The sequence below is a fragment of the Camellia sinensis genome, chromosome 1 (assembly GCF_055761805.1).
Source record: "Camellia sinensis isolate YWXY chromosome 1, ASM5576180v1, whole genome shotgun sequence".
NCBI lineage: Eukaryota > Viridiplantae > Streptophyta > Magnoliopsida > Ericales > Theaceae > Camellia > Camellia sinensis.
This window is the reverse complement of record NC_138961.1, coordinates 2,141,426-2,158,385: the sequence shown is the minus strand read 5'-3', so window position 1 is coordinate 2,158,385 and position 16,960 is coordinate 2,141,426. Positions and strand designations below refer to the sequence as shown.

At 39.7% G+C, this 16,960-nt stretch overlaps 1 protein-coding gene across 6 annotated transcripts in view; it reads left to right on the top strand.

Annotated features, from left to right (window-relative positions):
* The first annotated feature begins 9,212 nt into the window (after positions 1-9,212).
* The window catches only part of LOC114300722 (gamma-tubulin complex component 2), a 19,769-nt gene continuing 12,021 nt past the window's right edge, over positions 9,213-16,960 (top strand). The window contains exons 1-10 of one of the 6 annotated variants that reach the window (XM_082922477.1): positions 9,213-9,466; positions 9,736-9,782; positions 10,739-10,784; positions 11,862-11,996; positions 12,817-12,948; positions 13,252-13,335; positions 13,422-13,520; positions 13,684-13,775; positions 14,731-14,803; positions 14,877-15,029. In XM_082922477.1, the coding sequence (XP_082778603.1) occupies positions 9,383-9,466; positions 9,736-9,782; positions 10,739-10,784; positions 11,862-11,996; positions 12,817-12,948; positions 13,252-13,335; positions 13,422-13,520; positions 13,684-13,775; positions 14,731-14,803; positions 14,877-15,029 (945 nt within the window). In that variant the 5' untranslated portion in view covers positions 9,213-9,382. Of the gene's footprint in view, positions 9,467-9,599; positions 9,783-10,738; positions 10,785-11,861; positions 11,997-12,816; positions 12,949-13,251; positions 13,336-13,421; positions 13,521-13,683; positions 13,776-14,730; positions 14,804-14,876; positions 15,030-16,960 lie in introns of all 6 variants that reach the window. The other 5 variants (XM_082922486.1, XM_082922479.1, XM_082922495.1 and 2 more) reach the window with 5 other exon arrangements.

The following is a 16,960-nucleotide window of genomic DNA, read 5'->3' as shown; positions in this document are numbered from 1 at the left end:
GGCTTCTTCTCAAGTTTCAACAAGTATCTAAACAGTGATCTCAGTCTAACCTACTTGTAAATTGCTACAAATTTCAACAAGTGTGATATACTGTAAAATTTTTTATAACAATGATCAATCTTGTAAATTGCTACAAATTTCAACAAGTGTTTAAACAATATACTTAGCTTTTACCTCAACTTGTAAATTGCTGTAAATTTCAACAGATGATCACATGTCGGCTTAACATTATCTTGTAAATTGCTACAAATTTCAACAAGTGTTAAGCATCTTCTTTGGTTGGATCAACCTGTAGATTGCTATAAGTTGCAAACTATAACCTCGGCTTCACTTTCAACTTGTAAATTGCTGCAAATTTCAACAAGTGAAGAGAAACAGTAATCTCGGCTTATCTTCAACTTGTAAATTGCTACAAATTTCAACAAGTGAAGATAAGGAATCAGCTTAACTCCAACTTGTAAATTGCTACAAATTTCAACAAGTGAAGATAAGGAATCAGCTTAATTCCAACTTGTAAATTGCTACAAATTTCAACAAGTGAATTAAGGAATCAGCTTAATTCCAACTTGTAAATTGCTACAAATTTCAACAAGTGAATTAAGGAATAATCTCAGCTTAACTTCGACTTGTAAATTGCTACAAATTTCAACAAGTGAAGATAAGGAATCAGGTTAATTCCAACTTGTAAATTGCTACAAATTTCAACAAGTGAATTAAGGAATCAGCTTAACTCCAACTTGTAAATTGCTACAAATTTCAACAAATGAAGATAAGGAATCAGCTTGACTCCAACTTGTAAATTGCTACAAATTTTAACAAGTGAAGACAAGTAATTATCTCGGCTTAACTTCGGTTAAGCATCATCTCGGTCTAATTTCAATTTAAACATTATCTCGGTTTAACCAACTTGTAAATTGCTACAAATTTCAACAAGTGGTAAACGCATTCTTCTTCTTCCTTCCTCCAATGTGAACCTGAGTTCTACTTGAGTTCTCATTATTCATATCTCCAAAAAACATAAGTATGTAATTTTCATCAGTCATATGTGTTGAAAGAACTCTGAAAAAACTTTATTAATGACATCAGCAAAAAATATTGCACATCTAATGATAGAAGAATTTCAAATTACAAGTGTTCCAAGGTCTTGGCAGTGCTTTGCCCTCGTTATCTTCAAGCCGATAAGCTCCATTGCCTAATACCGAAGTAATTCTATAGGGTCCTTCCCAGTTTGGGCCAAGCTTGCCCTCTCTGGGATCTTTTTTGTTGCCGACGACTTTTCTCAGGACTAGGTCGCCGACTTGAAAATCTCTTGGATTGACCTTTTTGTTGTAAGTTCTAGCAAGCTGCTGCTGGTATACTGCTAGTTGAATTGCAGCTTTTTCTCTTCGTTCTTCCAGAAGATCCAGATCTCGGGCTAAGAGTATGTCATTGGTGCCATTCTCTACTCCCTGGGTCCTGATCCCTGGGATGCCGATCTCTAATGGGATGACTGCTTCTGTGCCATAAGCCATGGCAAAGGGAGATTCTCCTGTTGATCTTCTTGGCGTAGTCCGATATGCCCAAAGCACGTTGGGCAATTCGTCTACCAACTTTCCTTTTGCTGCCTGCAGCCTCTTCTTTATTCCATCCAAAATTACTTTGTTGGATGCTTTTGCTTGACCATTACTTTGGGGAAAACTTGGTGTTGAAAAGTAGTTCTTGATTTTGAACTTGGCACAAAATTTCTTGATGAGTTTGCTGTCAAACTGTGTTCTGTTGTAGGCAACTATTGTCCTTGGAATGCCAAATCTGGTGATGATGTTTCTCCATATAAAGTTCTTGACGTCCACATCTCGGATTTTGGCAAGAGGTTCTGCCTCTATCCATTTGGTAAAGTAATCTGTTGCCACCTGCAGGTATTTTCTCTGCCCAGTTGCCTGGGGAAGTTGCCCGACAAGATCCATGCCCCATTGGGCAAACGGCCAAGGGCTGGATACTGGGTTTAGGTCAGCAGCTGACTGATGTATTAAAGGTGCAAACCTTTGGCATTGTTCACACTTCTTCACATAAGCTTCAGCAGCCTTTTGCATGTAGGGCCACCAATGCCCCTGGGTAATGGCCCTGTGGGCTAATGATCTGCCCCCAGCATGGCTTCCACAAATTCCTTCATGAATTTCATATAGGAAATCTTCAACCTGCAAAGGGTGTACGTACCTTAAAAGGGATCCAGTGAAGGATCTTCTGTAAAGATGTCCATCTTCTGTCAGACAGAATCTTGCAGATTTTAATCTGACTTTATGTGCCTCCTTACGATCTTCTGGCAACTTTCCTTCTTTCAGGAATGCAATAATTGCATCCATCCAGCTTGGCCCCATGTCCACACACATTGCTTGCTGCTTTGTGCTCTCTGGTTTTATGCTTGGGCCCGACATATAGTCGATCATAATTGTTCTTGTTTTTCCAGTCTGTATTGAACTTGCCAGGTAAGCCAACGCGTCGGCGTGGCTGTTGTCATCTCGACTGACTTGCAGTAATCGGCAGTTCTGAAATAGGGCTGCCAATCTAATGACCTCTTTTGCATATGCCGACATCTTTTCGTCCCTGGCTGCAAATTCACCTGTTGACTGGTTAACAATAAGTTGTGAATCGCAAAAAACTATTACCTCATCTGCTTTAGCTGCTGCTGCCAGTTTTAGCCCTACAATTAATGCTTCGTATTCCGCTTCATTATTTGAGGCCTTGAACCCCAAACGGATGGACTGTTCTATTATTTCTCTATCTGAAGATATCAGCAGTACACCTGCCCCTGCTCCTTGTCGATTCGAACTCCCATCGACAAACAGTCTGAATGAGTCGCCGATGTAGATGCTGCAGGGTCTGAGCTTTTCCTTCCTTTGATCTTTTGCGTTTGGCTGGGATTCTCCTTGCTTGCTGGGATACTGCTCATCTCGGCTCAAGGGAGCCCGATGTTCGATGGTTTCAGGTGTGAATTCTGCTACAAAGTCAGCCAAAACTTGGCCCTTTATTGCTGTTCTCGGCCTGAACTCCAGGTCATACTGGCCCAAGGCTACTGCCCATCTTGCTATCCTTCCTGTTAAATCTCCTTGTTGCAACAAGGACTTCAGTGGGTGCTCTGTTAGAACCACAATCTTGTGCGCCTGAAAATAATGGTTCAACTTTTTTGAAGCCATTACTAAGGCCAGCATTAATTTCTCCAGTGGTAGATACCTTGTTTCTGCATCGGCCAAGGTTTTACTTACATAATAAACAGCTTTTTGCTCCCCATTTTTCTCTCGGATTAGTACTGCATTGACTGCGTGTTCTGAAACTGCCAAGTACAAAAACAGCTCTTCCCCAGGTTCAGGTGTTGAGAGGACTGGGGCCGTTGTCAGGTACTTCTTCAAGTTGGTTAATGCGGCTTCCCATTCTTCTGTCCACAAGAAGTCTGTGGCTTTTTTTACCAGGTTGAAGAAGGGTCTGCACTTATCTGAGCTTCTGCTGATGAATCTGTTTAGGGCTGCGGCCCTTCCAGTAAGCATCTGAACATATTTTGCCGACGTCGGGCTCTGCAGTTCTAGGATGGCCTTGATTTGGTCTGGGCTCGCCTCAATGCCCTTTCTCGTTACCAGATACCCTAAAAACTTGCCTGATCCAACTCTAAACGCGCACTTTGATACGTTGAGTCGGAGCCGGTATGTTTTGAGTATATCAAAGACCTCTTTTAGGTCGGCAAGATGACTCTTAGATTCTTTGGTCTTCACGACCATGTCATCGATGTAGACTTCTACCGTTTTGCCAATCAGGTGCTTGAACATTTTTGTTACTAATCTTTGGTAAGTTGCTCCTGCGTTTTTCAACCCAAAAGGCATTACCTTGTAACAGTACAAGCCTTTAGGGGTAATGAACGCAGTCTTCTCCTCGTCTGGTGGGTACATGGCAATCTGGTGGTACCCCCTGTATGCATCCAAAAAACTCATCCTTTCATGCCCTGAAGTTGCATCTACTAGCTGGTCAATCTTGGGTAGAGGAAAGCTGTCTTTGGGCAGGCTTTGTTGAGGCTGGTAAAGTCTACACAGACCCTCCATTTACCGTTCTTCTTTTTTACTACTACTGTGTTGGACAGCCATGTCGGGTAGTGAACTTCTCGGATGGCCCTGGCTTCCAGAAGTTTGCCTACTTCTTCTTCTACTGCTTCGATGTGCATCAACGTCGGTCTTCTGGCTCGTTGAATCACAGGTTTTGCCGACCTGTCGACATTCAGTCTGTGACAAGTGACCTCGGGGTCAATGCCAGGCATTTCATAAGGTGTCCAGGCGAACACCTCAATGTTGGTTCTCAAAAAATCTTCCAGTTCTCTTTCCTCTTCTTTGGCTAAGCCTGAACCGAGAAGAAAGAAACGTTCTTCGTCGCCCTCCTGGACTAGGATTTTCTTTAGTGTCTCTTCACTCTTTTCGGTTGGCTCCTTGCCGACATCATCTAGGACCTCCATGTCCTCGTTTTCAATTTCTGCCTCTTTTGGCTCTCGAATGTTGCAAGTGGACTTCGTTGCTGCCATGGAGCAACTTTTTGCCTGCAGTTGATCTCCTCTGACTTCTTCAATTCCATGCTCTGTGGGGAACCGTAGTAGTTGATGCAATGTTGAGGGAACTGCCCCCATTGCATGCAACCATGGTCTTCCCAAGATGATGTTATATGGTGAGGGTGTGTCAATCACCATAAATTTTGTTTTGATCTTCTTAGTACCAGCTTGTACTTCCACGCTTGCTGCGCCCAGTGGCCATGTCGGCGTTCCATTGAAGCCGACCATAGAGTTGTTGGATTGTTCCAGGTCGTCAGGATGAAGGCCCAGCTCCTTGTAACATCTGATATACATGATGTCACAAGAGCTGCCTTGATCTATTAGGATGCATTTTACTTGGCATTCCCCAACCTGGAGGGATACTACCAAGGCATCATTATGCGGATGCTGGACCATCTCTAGGTCGGCTTCAGTGAAGGTTATCATTGGTCCTTGGCTTTCTTCAGGCCGAGGTCTTTTTTTCCCGATTTGGTAGACATGCTGTAAATGCCTTACCCTCTGGGTCTCTCCTCTCACTTCGTTCTCGTTGACTCTTGAGTGGATCACATTAACCACCCTTGGCCCTCCTGCCTGTGGTTGCTGTGCTGGAGGTAGTGGAGCTGCTGGTGCTTGAAGCAATCTTGCCTGTTCTTCTCTTGTCCTGGTCTCATCAATAAGGTCCCTCAGATGGCCTTGTCTTACCAAGTCTTCTAAGTGTGCTTTTAGGGCTCTGCAACCCTGAGTTGGGTGCCCTTCTTCATTGTGGTAAGCACAACGCCTACCAACGTTTCTTCCCATGAATTCCCCTGGTGTTCTTGCTGGAGTTCTGAAATAGGGTTGGTTTCGTATTTGATCCAAGACTTTATGGATTGGGATTCGAAACACCGTTGTCACTGCCTGTTTACCCTTCAACTCTGTTTCTTGTTTGGTCGGTCCGTTATTACCTCGGCCTCGCTTCGGCGAGCCGTTTCCTTTCTCCTGCTTTATCTCTTTGTTTCCCGATGTATCTTCCTCGGCTCTGGCGTACTTCTCAATTCTTGCCATGAGTTCTTCCATGCTTTTTGGCAGTGTTTTTGCCAAAGACTTCTGTAGTGGGCAGTCATCTTTGAGGCCGTTCTTGAAAGATACGACCGCCACTTCTTGGTTGCATTCGGGTATTCGATTGAACACCTCGTAGTATCTTTTCGCGTAGGCCCTAAGGCCTTCTTCCTTGGTGATTCTTAAAGCTATCTGGGCGTCGACCCTCAAGGGCTGTAGTTTGTTTGTTACAAACCTGGCCACAAACATCTCGGCCAAGCCTTCCCATGTCTTCACGCTTCCCTTTGGTAACTTATGGAACCAATCGGATGCAATTTCCCCAAAGGATGAGGGAAATACTTTGCAGAGCAATGGCTCGTTCCCACTGTATAATGCCATTGAGTTCAGGTATAGTCCAACATAAAAGTTGGGGTCTGACTTACCATCATAAATTTGGAACCTCGACATACTGAATCTCTTTGGTGCTTCAAATTTGTCCAGTTCCACCGAGAATGGTGTTCTCGGCTTAACCTTGGAAGTCACCTCGGCTTCAACATTCTGCTGCCTCCTTTTGAAGTAGTCCCTCAAGTCTTCCTTACTCCTACCTGGAGCTCGGCTATCTCTGGACTTCAATCTTTTTGGCACACTACTTTCGGCCTCGTGGTGGGCCCGTTTCGATCTTTCTCCATGGGTTGTGTCAAAGCAGAGTGCTTGCCCTTGAACATGCCGATGTTCTTTGGGCCCTGGATCCTTCATGCGATGTGTCCTTCGGGACTCTTCTTGCCTTGGTTCCTCTCATCCAACTTCCCTGGAAGGTTGGTGAGAGTGGCTTTCACTCCTGGTGTGCTGAGGGGCTTCGGGGATTGCTTTTCTTCCTCCATTCTGGGTATTAATTGCTGGCATCGGCGTATCTTGCAGCGGGTATGGTGGCTGCATAACATTGTTTTGCATCATGAAGTTGACGACGGACTGAAGGTCTGCCAGCTTGTTTGCCAAGTCTTTTACTTCCTCATCCCTTCGTAGGCACCTATCCCTTCAAACCTGAAGGTTATCTTCGTTATAGTACTTGCCTTGGTCTGTCCTTTTTGAAGCGCCGCCCTCTTGGCCGGCGTCTTTTTCTCCGTGGCCTTGGTCATGATTTTCTGTACTATGGTTGTCTCCTTCAATGTCAAGATCAATTGGTCTGCCACTCCCAGCAGGAGTGTCGCCCCCAATGTTTTCCCTCTGTCCGTCACCGGCCATCTATTCTTCTTTCTTTCCCATAGACGGCGCCAAATTGTGTGGGTAATTTTCTTACCACACTGCCCGCCTAGTAATCAACTGGAGAGCACCGGCAGAATAGATGGCTTTAGTAACCTGTAACAGAAAGAAAAAGGCTCCGGCGGTGGCTCTTCCACTCGGGGGCACTCCGACGATCAAGTCAGTATATCTCTCAAAGATAATCAAGTGCTAAACTCACAAGCTTGAGTATAAAACTGCGTACCTTAGACCCACGGGGGTGCCTCTCTTTTATAGTTTACTCAATCCAAGTCCTACTAGAAGCCTGACTTCTATGGACTCCAATTTAGTACTTACTTTGGATTCCTCAAGAGATAAAGATAAACTCCCTAAGAGCTTTATCCTTATCTTAGCAAAGTCTTCTCTTTTATCTAGGATTCTTGTCCCTTATCCACTTATCTCGGATTCCGATATCTTCGGAGACAACCTCGGCCTAGCCAAGACAACCTCGGCAAAATTACCATGATACGTGGCACCTCGGCTGACACGTCGGCGTCAACATGCCACGTGTTGGTATTCAGAAAATATATCCCCACATAAGGCATCCAAAGACACATTTTACATCGGCAAGAAAAATATGAATATGAATTTCACATCCTTTGTGATTTTGTAAATATTAGAATACATTGGACAAAAGAATCATAATTAGTTATTTTGATTGTACTTTAATAAGACACAATGATATGTTGTCATAATATTTGCTACTAGAAAGTCAATGTTAATATTAATATTGGTTTATGTTATTTTATAATTATGTACACATAACCATTGGCTTAATGTGACTAAATTAATTCATTTGATGTTTTATTCATGATGTTAGCATTCACATCAATAATCTGATCGTGCATAAACATATACTTTATGTTTGTGTACACACAAAAATGATGGTTTGTGCTTAATGCAATGTTGTTATAGTCATATTTTTAGAGATTAAAAAATCAATGTGAACCTTACATTGTTGTCAGCTGCTTTACAATTGTATACACATAATCAATGGCTTAATGTGATTTGTGGGCAATGCAATTTTGATGTGAACTTTAATATCACCATTCCATATTAATAATTAATACTTTGAAACCATAGTGTCTTCATTTATATTCCAGAATTCATGTGAATTTTCACATTCGTATATTTTAGTGTAAATATTCACATTATGTTTGTATTCAAAATGAAAGCTAAGCTTTGTCGTTGTGTAAGTTAATGCAATGCTGATGTGAACCTTCACATCACCTTGTCACAGTGGTAATGAACACAGTGAAAGCATATTTACCATTCAATATTATATTAGTGTGTGAATAATATTAACACTAATTGATAACACAATAACAAATTTTCAATTCAAATTAATGTAAATGTTAACACTGATTACATTATGCAAAAGAAATAGCTAAGTCTATATTTTGCACAACTAATCCCAAAATTGAACACTTTAAGAACATTCACATTGTTCATGCGATGTGAATATTTACCATATTCAAAAATTTAAATCAAAACTCAGACACATGATCAGCCAAAACCAATAACCCCATACAACTAACCAATCAAAATTTTATCTAGATAATAATGTTAAAAGCAAGAAACAGAGCATACAATCCTTCATATATATTCACATTCTTCTTGCAATGTGAATATTCACCACATTCAAAAAACAGAGCCATATTTCAACCACATAACCAGCCAAAACCCATAACCCCATTCAACCAAATAAAAATTGCATGTCCATCAATTCTAGAAAATGAAGTTGGAAAAAGAATTTAACAACATAGATTAGATACAAAAATAGTTGCGATTCAAATCCATCTCCTTTTTTCCTTTGATTCAATCCAGTCGAATGTGAGTTTTAATCAATTTATTGAACAAGTTTATAATCCATCACCTATTTTCCTTCGATTCAAATTCTCCTATTTTCCTTTGATTTCCGACTGAAAGCATAACTATGGCAAAAAAAAAAAAAAAAAAAAAACAGAGCATAAACTCTGAATTGTCATTTTCTCTCCTATAGGAATGAAACCCTACCGTAACGAAATACTATCACGAACTCTGTGTTGTCGTCTTTTCTCCTATAGGAACGAAACCCTACCACAACAAAAACAGATGTATATCATTCTTGTATATACTATATATTAATAATAGACATAATGATATAATAGTCTAACAAAAAATATAAATTAAGAAAAAATGACTTTATGGAATAAAAGTATAAATACAAGAGACTAATTAGGTTATAATTTTCCTTTGTGAACTTATTGAGATATAACACCTCTCAATAAAATTTATCAATAAAAGCCCATCGATCTTTATATAAGTAATTTTTAAAAAAATCCCCTTTTTTTATTTATATATACTCTTTTAAAAGAAATTAAAAAAAAATCAAAAATCAAAAATAAAAAACTCAACTTTTTAACTTATTTTCAAAATTGGGCGAAAAAGGATGCCTCTATCGGCAGTCAGTCTAACTACATCATCTCATCATGGTGTAAGTCGGAATTCGATGATGAAATAGGATAGGACTGTTCCGGCCAGGATTAGGATTACTGATCTTATTATCTTATGGATTCAACAACAACTTCTCCTTCTCCTTCAACTCCTCTGTGGAACGTCGATCGGCCCTTTCTCACAGGCCATTTCCACCAGGTTCCCCCCCTTCCTTATCTGCTTTTCTATTATTTCTACCCATCATCACGTCACATTACATGTGTTTGTTTTGTTTTTTGTTTTAATGACACCAAAATCAATTGCTGAAAGATATTTTGCTTACTTAGTTTAGGTACAAATTCAACTTCTGAATAAATGCTAGGGCTTCAAACTTGTTGCTTTCATCTCTCTCCTCTGCTCTCTGGAATTAAATTGATAAGGTGTTTCTGACAATGTATGTACGTATGTATGTGTGTACATTTCATTAGGAAACCAAGTCCTCCTCCCAAATTCCTGGATCCAAGGTTTCTTTCAGGTCCTTCTTCTGTTCTGTGTTGTTTCTCCGAAGTCTATTAATTCAGATTATTTAGAAAATATTTAGGGACCAAAAAAAATAAAATAAGGGTTGACCCATTAACAAATTAAACCCAGGTTTTAATTTCTTCCATTTAAACCCTAATTTTTTTAAATTGGTCCCAACCCCAACCATCTGTCCATCTCCACTAATTTATAAATATTTTTTTGCAACACACTTTGACAATTTTCCATTTGCTGTTTGAACCTGATGTCAAATCCAATTTCCACGATAACTACACCAAATCACAACTACCGTTTATTAACCATCCTAATCGCTCATCTCAATCATACCATGCGCTTCACCACATTGGATCAATCCGTCCTTCTCCTTCCCCTTTTCCCACTAATCACCCTTCTTCCCCTTCTCTTTCCCCAGTGCCACCGTTTTCCCCTTCCGCCAACGCCACTCTCTTGCCCCCTTTCCATACCACCCACCACCGGCTCCTCCCTTCTTCTAGTGCTAACCTCTCCTCCCTTTGGGTTCCTTCCCTCGCCAACCAATACCATTTGGGATGAGAAGGGAAGAATTGGTGGTGGTGGGCGGAGATGAGGAAGGGATGGAGGAGGTAGTGAGGGTGAGGGTGTGGAGGAGGTGGGTCAGGACATTGAAGGAGGGGGGTGAGGTGGCTGGGGAAGGGGAAAAAGGTGGTTGGCTGGGAAAGGGGGGGTGGGGGGGGGGGGTGTTAGAGAAGGGGAGAGTGGTGATGGTGGCATTGTGGCAACATAATTGGACAATGGTTTGAGTTGGTACCAATTTAAAATTCAGGGTTTTAAATTGAAGGAATTAAAAACCTAGGGTTTAGTTTGTTACCAAGGTCGAGTGTTGGTTTTTTCCCCCTAATATTTATCATCATTGATTATTGTTCACTAGATTATTGATTTGGTATGTGGTTGCTTTAATTACTTGCTAAGCAGTGTTGGAATGGAGAAGGCTATAGGTTGCTATCATGCTTCCATTCAGGTATGCTTTATAGGCATTTTATGAATAATAATGCAGTACAATTGTCGCTGTGTGTTGTTCTACTGATTTGTTGACTGAAACTTCCATTAGTTTTTAGTAGGTGAATGATTGTTATTGTTCACATTGGTCAACATGTAATACACTAGTCAATCTATAGGCATGTAAGTTGCAATTGTTGTAATCCATGTGCTTTTCTTTTTTTCTTCCTTATTTTGCCTTTTTTCTTTTTCCATTTTTTCGGTGGTGGTATTGCCATATGTTGTTATTGTCATAAGTGTTGGTGTATGTGTATGCACATATCATGTTGTTCTTTGGTTGCAACATGCCTACAAACTCTTTAATGGTGTGTGTGTCTGATTTTTTTGAAGAAAGTGATATGTGGTTAGGACTCAAAAACACTTTTAAGTGAATGGAAATGAAAATGCATATTAATTCTTGGTTTTTTTTACATAGACTAGAATTATTTCAGACTTTAGTTAAATATAGCAAACAACAAATTGTCTTTTATTGTTCATCTAATGACTTGTGATGAGTTTTTATTTTTTATATTTTTATTTTAATCAAAGGAATTTAATCCAATATTTGTTTAAGGAAGCGGTTAGGCTGAACCTACTTACTTTTCCTTAGGGAAGATGGGGGCATGAAGTGTTGGTTTTAGTCAAAACTTGTATTCCTTCCTGGGATCCTTTACTTGGAAGGTGGCACTTCATAATGTTCTGATGGTTGCCCATTGCCTGAAAAGCTATCATTGTAACTAGCACATATTGTTTGATGAAACTTGTATCCTTCCTGAGATCCTTCATGTACCATAGGCTTGTGTGTTCATTTATCTGTCTTGGGGCTACTATCCATTTCGTTTTGAAGGCATGCCTAGAAGAGCTTTAGATGCATAGATTATTGTTATTCTTTTTCTATCTAGCTTTATTTGTCTACAACTTTTTGAAAATTTTAAAATTTAATAAAAATTCAATTTATTTGGACCTTATTTTGCAAGATATGGTTGAACAGAAGTATATTGTTGCGTGTCATTATCTGTTTAGTAACTTATTGACAATGTTGTGTTCTTTTGATATGCAGGAATTGATTGTGATTGATGATCTTCTGTCTGCTTTGGTTGGAATTGAAGGACGATACACTTCAATCAAAAGAGTCCGAGGGAAGGATGCTAATTTTGCCTTCCAGGTTGATGCATCTATGGATTTAGCACTTCAGGTTAGAATGCTTTGTTTGTGGTCTTCAAATCTGGTGGTGTAAGCAATGACTTTTTGTACTTTTAAAAAAAAAATTAATTTTACAGTCAATTAGTATTAAATATATTTTGTACTTTCTGCCCTACACTTCTTGTACTGGTTCTTTGGACTCAGCTGTTTACTTTTATACGTTCTCTTGCTTTGTTAAATATGCTTTTTGTAGTTCTTATTTTTTGAGTATGCATGCTTAGTAGAGAAATTAGATGAGGCAGACAAGTTTGTATAACCAATCTTATGAACATGTGACTTCATATTGAACTCCACTTTCCTTGAATGCAATTGATTCGTGCAAAAGGAGAATTAAAGAAGTATTGCCCCAAAGCATCAATTCCACTTTGATGAGGTTTTAGAGTTCGATTTGTTGTTATACGATGATTGATGGTGAATTTCAAGTACTGAAAAGTTAAAAACCACAATCATAGATTTCAAGCTACAAAAAAGTGCGTGGAGAATCTGATCAAGCACCTAATTGAGTATTTCAAAACTCTAAATGTTCTTACAATGATTAATGGTGAATTTTAAGTACTTAAAAGTTAAAAAATGTGATCATAGATTTCAAGCTACAAAAAAGTGCATGGAGAATCTGATCAAGCACCTAATTGAGTATCTCAAAACTCTAAATGTGCTCCGGAATAGTAGTTTCATTAATCTCCTAACATAGTTAAGTATTTAATCACTACATCTGAGTAGTTACCGGATGATTGGGCTTGATGCTTTGATAATGCCTTATTTAGTGTTAGCTTTCATTAATTTGTTTCAATTGATCACAACCATCATTGCAGGAATTGGCTAAACGGTTATTCCCTTTGTGTGAGAGCTATTTATTGATTAATCAGTTTGTGGAGTCAAGGTCTCAGTTCAAGACTGGCCTAGTTAATCATGCCTTCGCTGCTGCACTACGGGCTCTCCTTCTAGTAGGTTTTCTGTGTAGTAAGTCATTTGCTTTACTTTTGTTGCATTTTAGAAAATTCTTGTATTGTTTTCTTCACCTTTAAGTGGATTACCTGCTGTGCTATTCAAAATCAGTTTGCACATTGTTCATTTGGATTGTCTTATTTCTGGAAACTGAAAAGGTTAGGCTAGACCTGACATGAATGCTTTTGAGTCTATGATTTCTTTGAAGGTTAAAGTGAAACAGAAATGAAAAAAAGGCCCAGATTATAAAAAGTCTCTTGTTTCATTTAATTGAATGTCACCTTCATTTTATCCTTTTTCAGGATTATGTGGTCATGGTGGCACAGCTTGAACATCAGTTTCGACTAGGAAGGCTTTCTATTCAAGGATTATGGTTCTATTGTCAGGTTTGTTCTCTAAGAATCATGACTTTTTTTTTTTTTTTTTTTTTTTTTCAAGCTCCACCTAATGCTTTTTTGATAAATTACTGCAGCCAATGATGGGATCACTTCAAGCTCTATCCATTGTGATAAAAAAGGCTTCAGCTAATAATTTTGTGGGCTCAGCAATTCTTAACCTCTTACAAAGCCAGGTCTATTATTTTTGGCTTATTTAGATTTTGTTGACATAGAAGATACATTTAGACAGCTGCTATCCTCTATGCTATGGAACTTAAATTTTTTACTTCTAGACCTTTTTTTTTTTTTTTTTTTTTTTCTGTTTGCTTAGGCCACATTTGTCTTCACTGTATCCAGGCTAAGGCCATGGCAGGTGATCGTGCGGTGAGGTCATTACTGGAAAAGATGACACAAAGTGCAAGCTCTGCATATCTTGGCATATTAGAAAGGTACTTGGTATGGATATTTGGCATGTGAAAGTGTAAAAGAGGAAGTCTGGTGTTCTTTATTCCAATGTCCAATTTGTATGGCATAATTACAATTGTGTGGGGGTGCACTTGGGTAGTTTATTGGGGTCTTTTAGTTATTTTAAAACACGTAAGTTGGGCTTTATTTATCATTAATTTCCATGTTCTATGACCTACATAAGTTGGGGTTTTATTTTCCTGTCTTTGATGATTTATTATAACAATTTTTATTTTGGTGTTGTCTTCTTAAAGTTGCATAGAGTTTTTCATTGCTATTGATGTTAACTTTTGAAGTAAACATGAAAGGGAAAACGACCAAAATGCTTACTGAAGTTATTTCTTATCCTAATCACAAAACTATTAACATATGTAACCTATCAAACATATACATAATAAATAAATAAATATATAAATGAAACACACACACCAAACAAAACAAAAAAAAATCTTAATTGATGCTTAAATCACTATAGTATAGTAGCTTTTTAGCCCTTTAATGTTTAAAAATTTGCAGTGTATTACTTCCAAATTTGAGTTTGTGCTGTGTATTGTTCCTGAATACTTTTGACCATCACCTTATAATATAACTTTGCAAAAAATACTGTTTTATGTTATTCCAAGTAACTATTTTCTATCCATTAATTTGAGGAATGGTATTTTAAAATGTAAATTAGCAAATAATTATCATTGAATAACGAAGTCTTAAGTTTTTGCTAAAAAGGAAATAATAAATATTTTAATTTCAGTGTTTACATTATAGTAGGTTGGCACATACTGCAGATTATTAGTATTTAGGTATTTGTTGATATGTATCTTTCTCAGTTGTTAGCATTGCCTTAGCATCTTATTTGCTATAGTTGATGTTTTATTCTCATCCTCTATAAATTCACTCTCGTTGATTTTATGACTCAATCTAAAATTTATTTCATATATTTAGGTGGGTCTATGAAGGGGTGATTGATGATCCTTATGGTGAACTTTTTATTGCTGAGAACAAATCTCTCCCAAAGGTATTACTTTATTGGGTTATACAAGTGCATTGGAATTGTGGTTTAGATGCTTACCCCTATTTATTTCCAATAGGAGAGTCTCACTCAAGATTATGATGCAAAGTATTGGCGACAACGTTACAGTCTGAAGGAGGATATTCCTAGCTTCCTAGAAAATGCTGCTGGAACAATCTTGACAACAGGAAAATATTTGAATGTGATGAGAGAATGTGGGCACAATGTGCAGGTTTTGTTATGATTATGTTGTTTGTAAAAAAAAAATTGATAGAGAGAAAATAAATTGTATGTATTATTGATTGATATGTTTATTGATATTTATTACAATGATTCATGATTCCTATATATAGAAGAGAGGATGTGGGAAGAGAATAGGTGAGTGTGTAGTAGGTATGGAGTAGGTGAGGAGTAGGTGGAGAGTAGGTGAAGTAGGTGAGTGTGTAGTAGGTGGTAGTGGTAGGTGTGTAGTAGGTGAATTTTAACAGCCCCCCGCAAACTCAAGGGGGATAGGAACTAACCAACTTGAGTTTGGAGAGAGTAACAAAACAAGAAAATACATAAAAATAAAAGAGGATAGGAGACACTGTATGGTCGTGTCAGACCATTGGTGAAGACACTGGATGGTGGTGTCATAATGTTGTAGAGGACACTGTATGGGGGTGTCATAACGTTGTAGAGGACACTGTATGGTGGTATCATAACGGTGTAGAAGACAGTTTATGGGGTCATGTCGGACCGTTGTAGCAGACAATGTTGTGACAGTTGTTGTGACAGTTTACGGAGTCTTGCTGGACCCTTGTAGAAACTAACCGAAATCAATGTCGGGACAGTTTACAGAGTCTTGTCGGACCCATGAAGGAGCTAACCAGAATCAATGTCAGGACAGTTTACTGAGTCTTGTCGGACCCATGAAGGAGCTAACCGGAATCAATGTCGGGACAGTTTACAGAGTCTTGTCGGACCCATGTAAAAACTAACCGGAATCAATGTCGGGACAGTTTACGGAGTCTTGCCGGACCCATGTAAAAACTAACCGGAATCAATGTCGGGATAGTTTACAGAGTCTTGTCGGACCCATGAAGGAGCTAACCGGAATCAATGTCGGGACAGTTTACAGAGTCTTGTCGGACCCATGTAAAAACTAACCGGAATCAATGTCGGGACAGTTTACGGAGTCTTGCCGGACCCATGTAAAAACTAACCGGAATCAATGTCGGGACAGTTTACAGAGTCTTGTCGGACCCATGAAGGAGCTAACCGGAATCAATGTCGGGACAGTTTACAGAGTCTTGTCGGACCCTTAAAAAGTCGCACCCTCAAAAGGTGTGCCCAATCTATCAAAAGGTGTGCCCAATCTATCAAAAGGGGTGCCCAATCCATAAAAAGGCGTGCCATCAAAAGGCGTGCCATCAAAAGACGTGCCATCAAAAGGCGCGCCCAAGTTGTCGGCGAGCACCGAGAGGCGCATGATGCGCGTGTCTGCCTCTTCATCATGGTCTTTATAAACCGAAGCGGAGGCTGAGGCTTGGAAGCATAACAAACCAGTTGAAACCTCTGCGTTCTCTGAGAGCTTGTCGCTAAGAGCTGCAAACCTTGAAACACTCTGTAAACACTCTGTAACCAACCCTTCTCTGAAACACTCAGCAACCCATAACATGGCCTCGTCTTCCCGTTCAGCTACCCAGAATATGGCCTCTTCGTCCCGTGGTCTGCTCACTCTCTTTCCCGACCTCAACGAGTCAACAAGAGAGATAACTGGTGCGGTGGCCAGTGAACCGCAACCAAGCGCCTCTGGTTTTGCTCCGTTGAACTTTCCGATGCGGTTGGTGGAGCAAAAAATGGCGGTGCAAACGGATATTGAGGCCAATCAGTATACTTTGAAGTCATGTGTAGAGACCATGACGGCGGTCACAAACCTGTCGCACCGGCTGCAGAGTAGGACAAATGAGGTGCAGCAGTTAAACGCCCAGCTGGCTTTGCTCCAACGCATGTATAAGGATGCGCGAGCAGAGATAAGTGTGCTAAAGGCGGAAAATAAGGAGCTAAAGCGGAAGGCCACCATGATGTTCCGATTTGGAGGGCCTCCATATGCGGCAGGGGAGGAGCAGGGGGGATTGAATGTGCTCGGTGGCATGGGAAACACGGAGGCAACACCGTCAA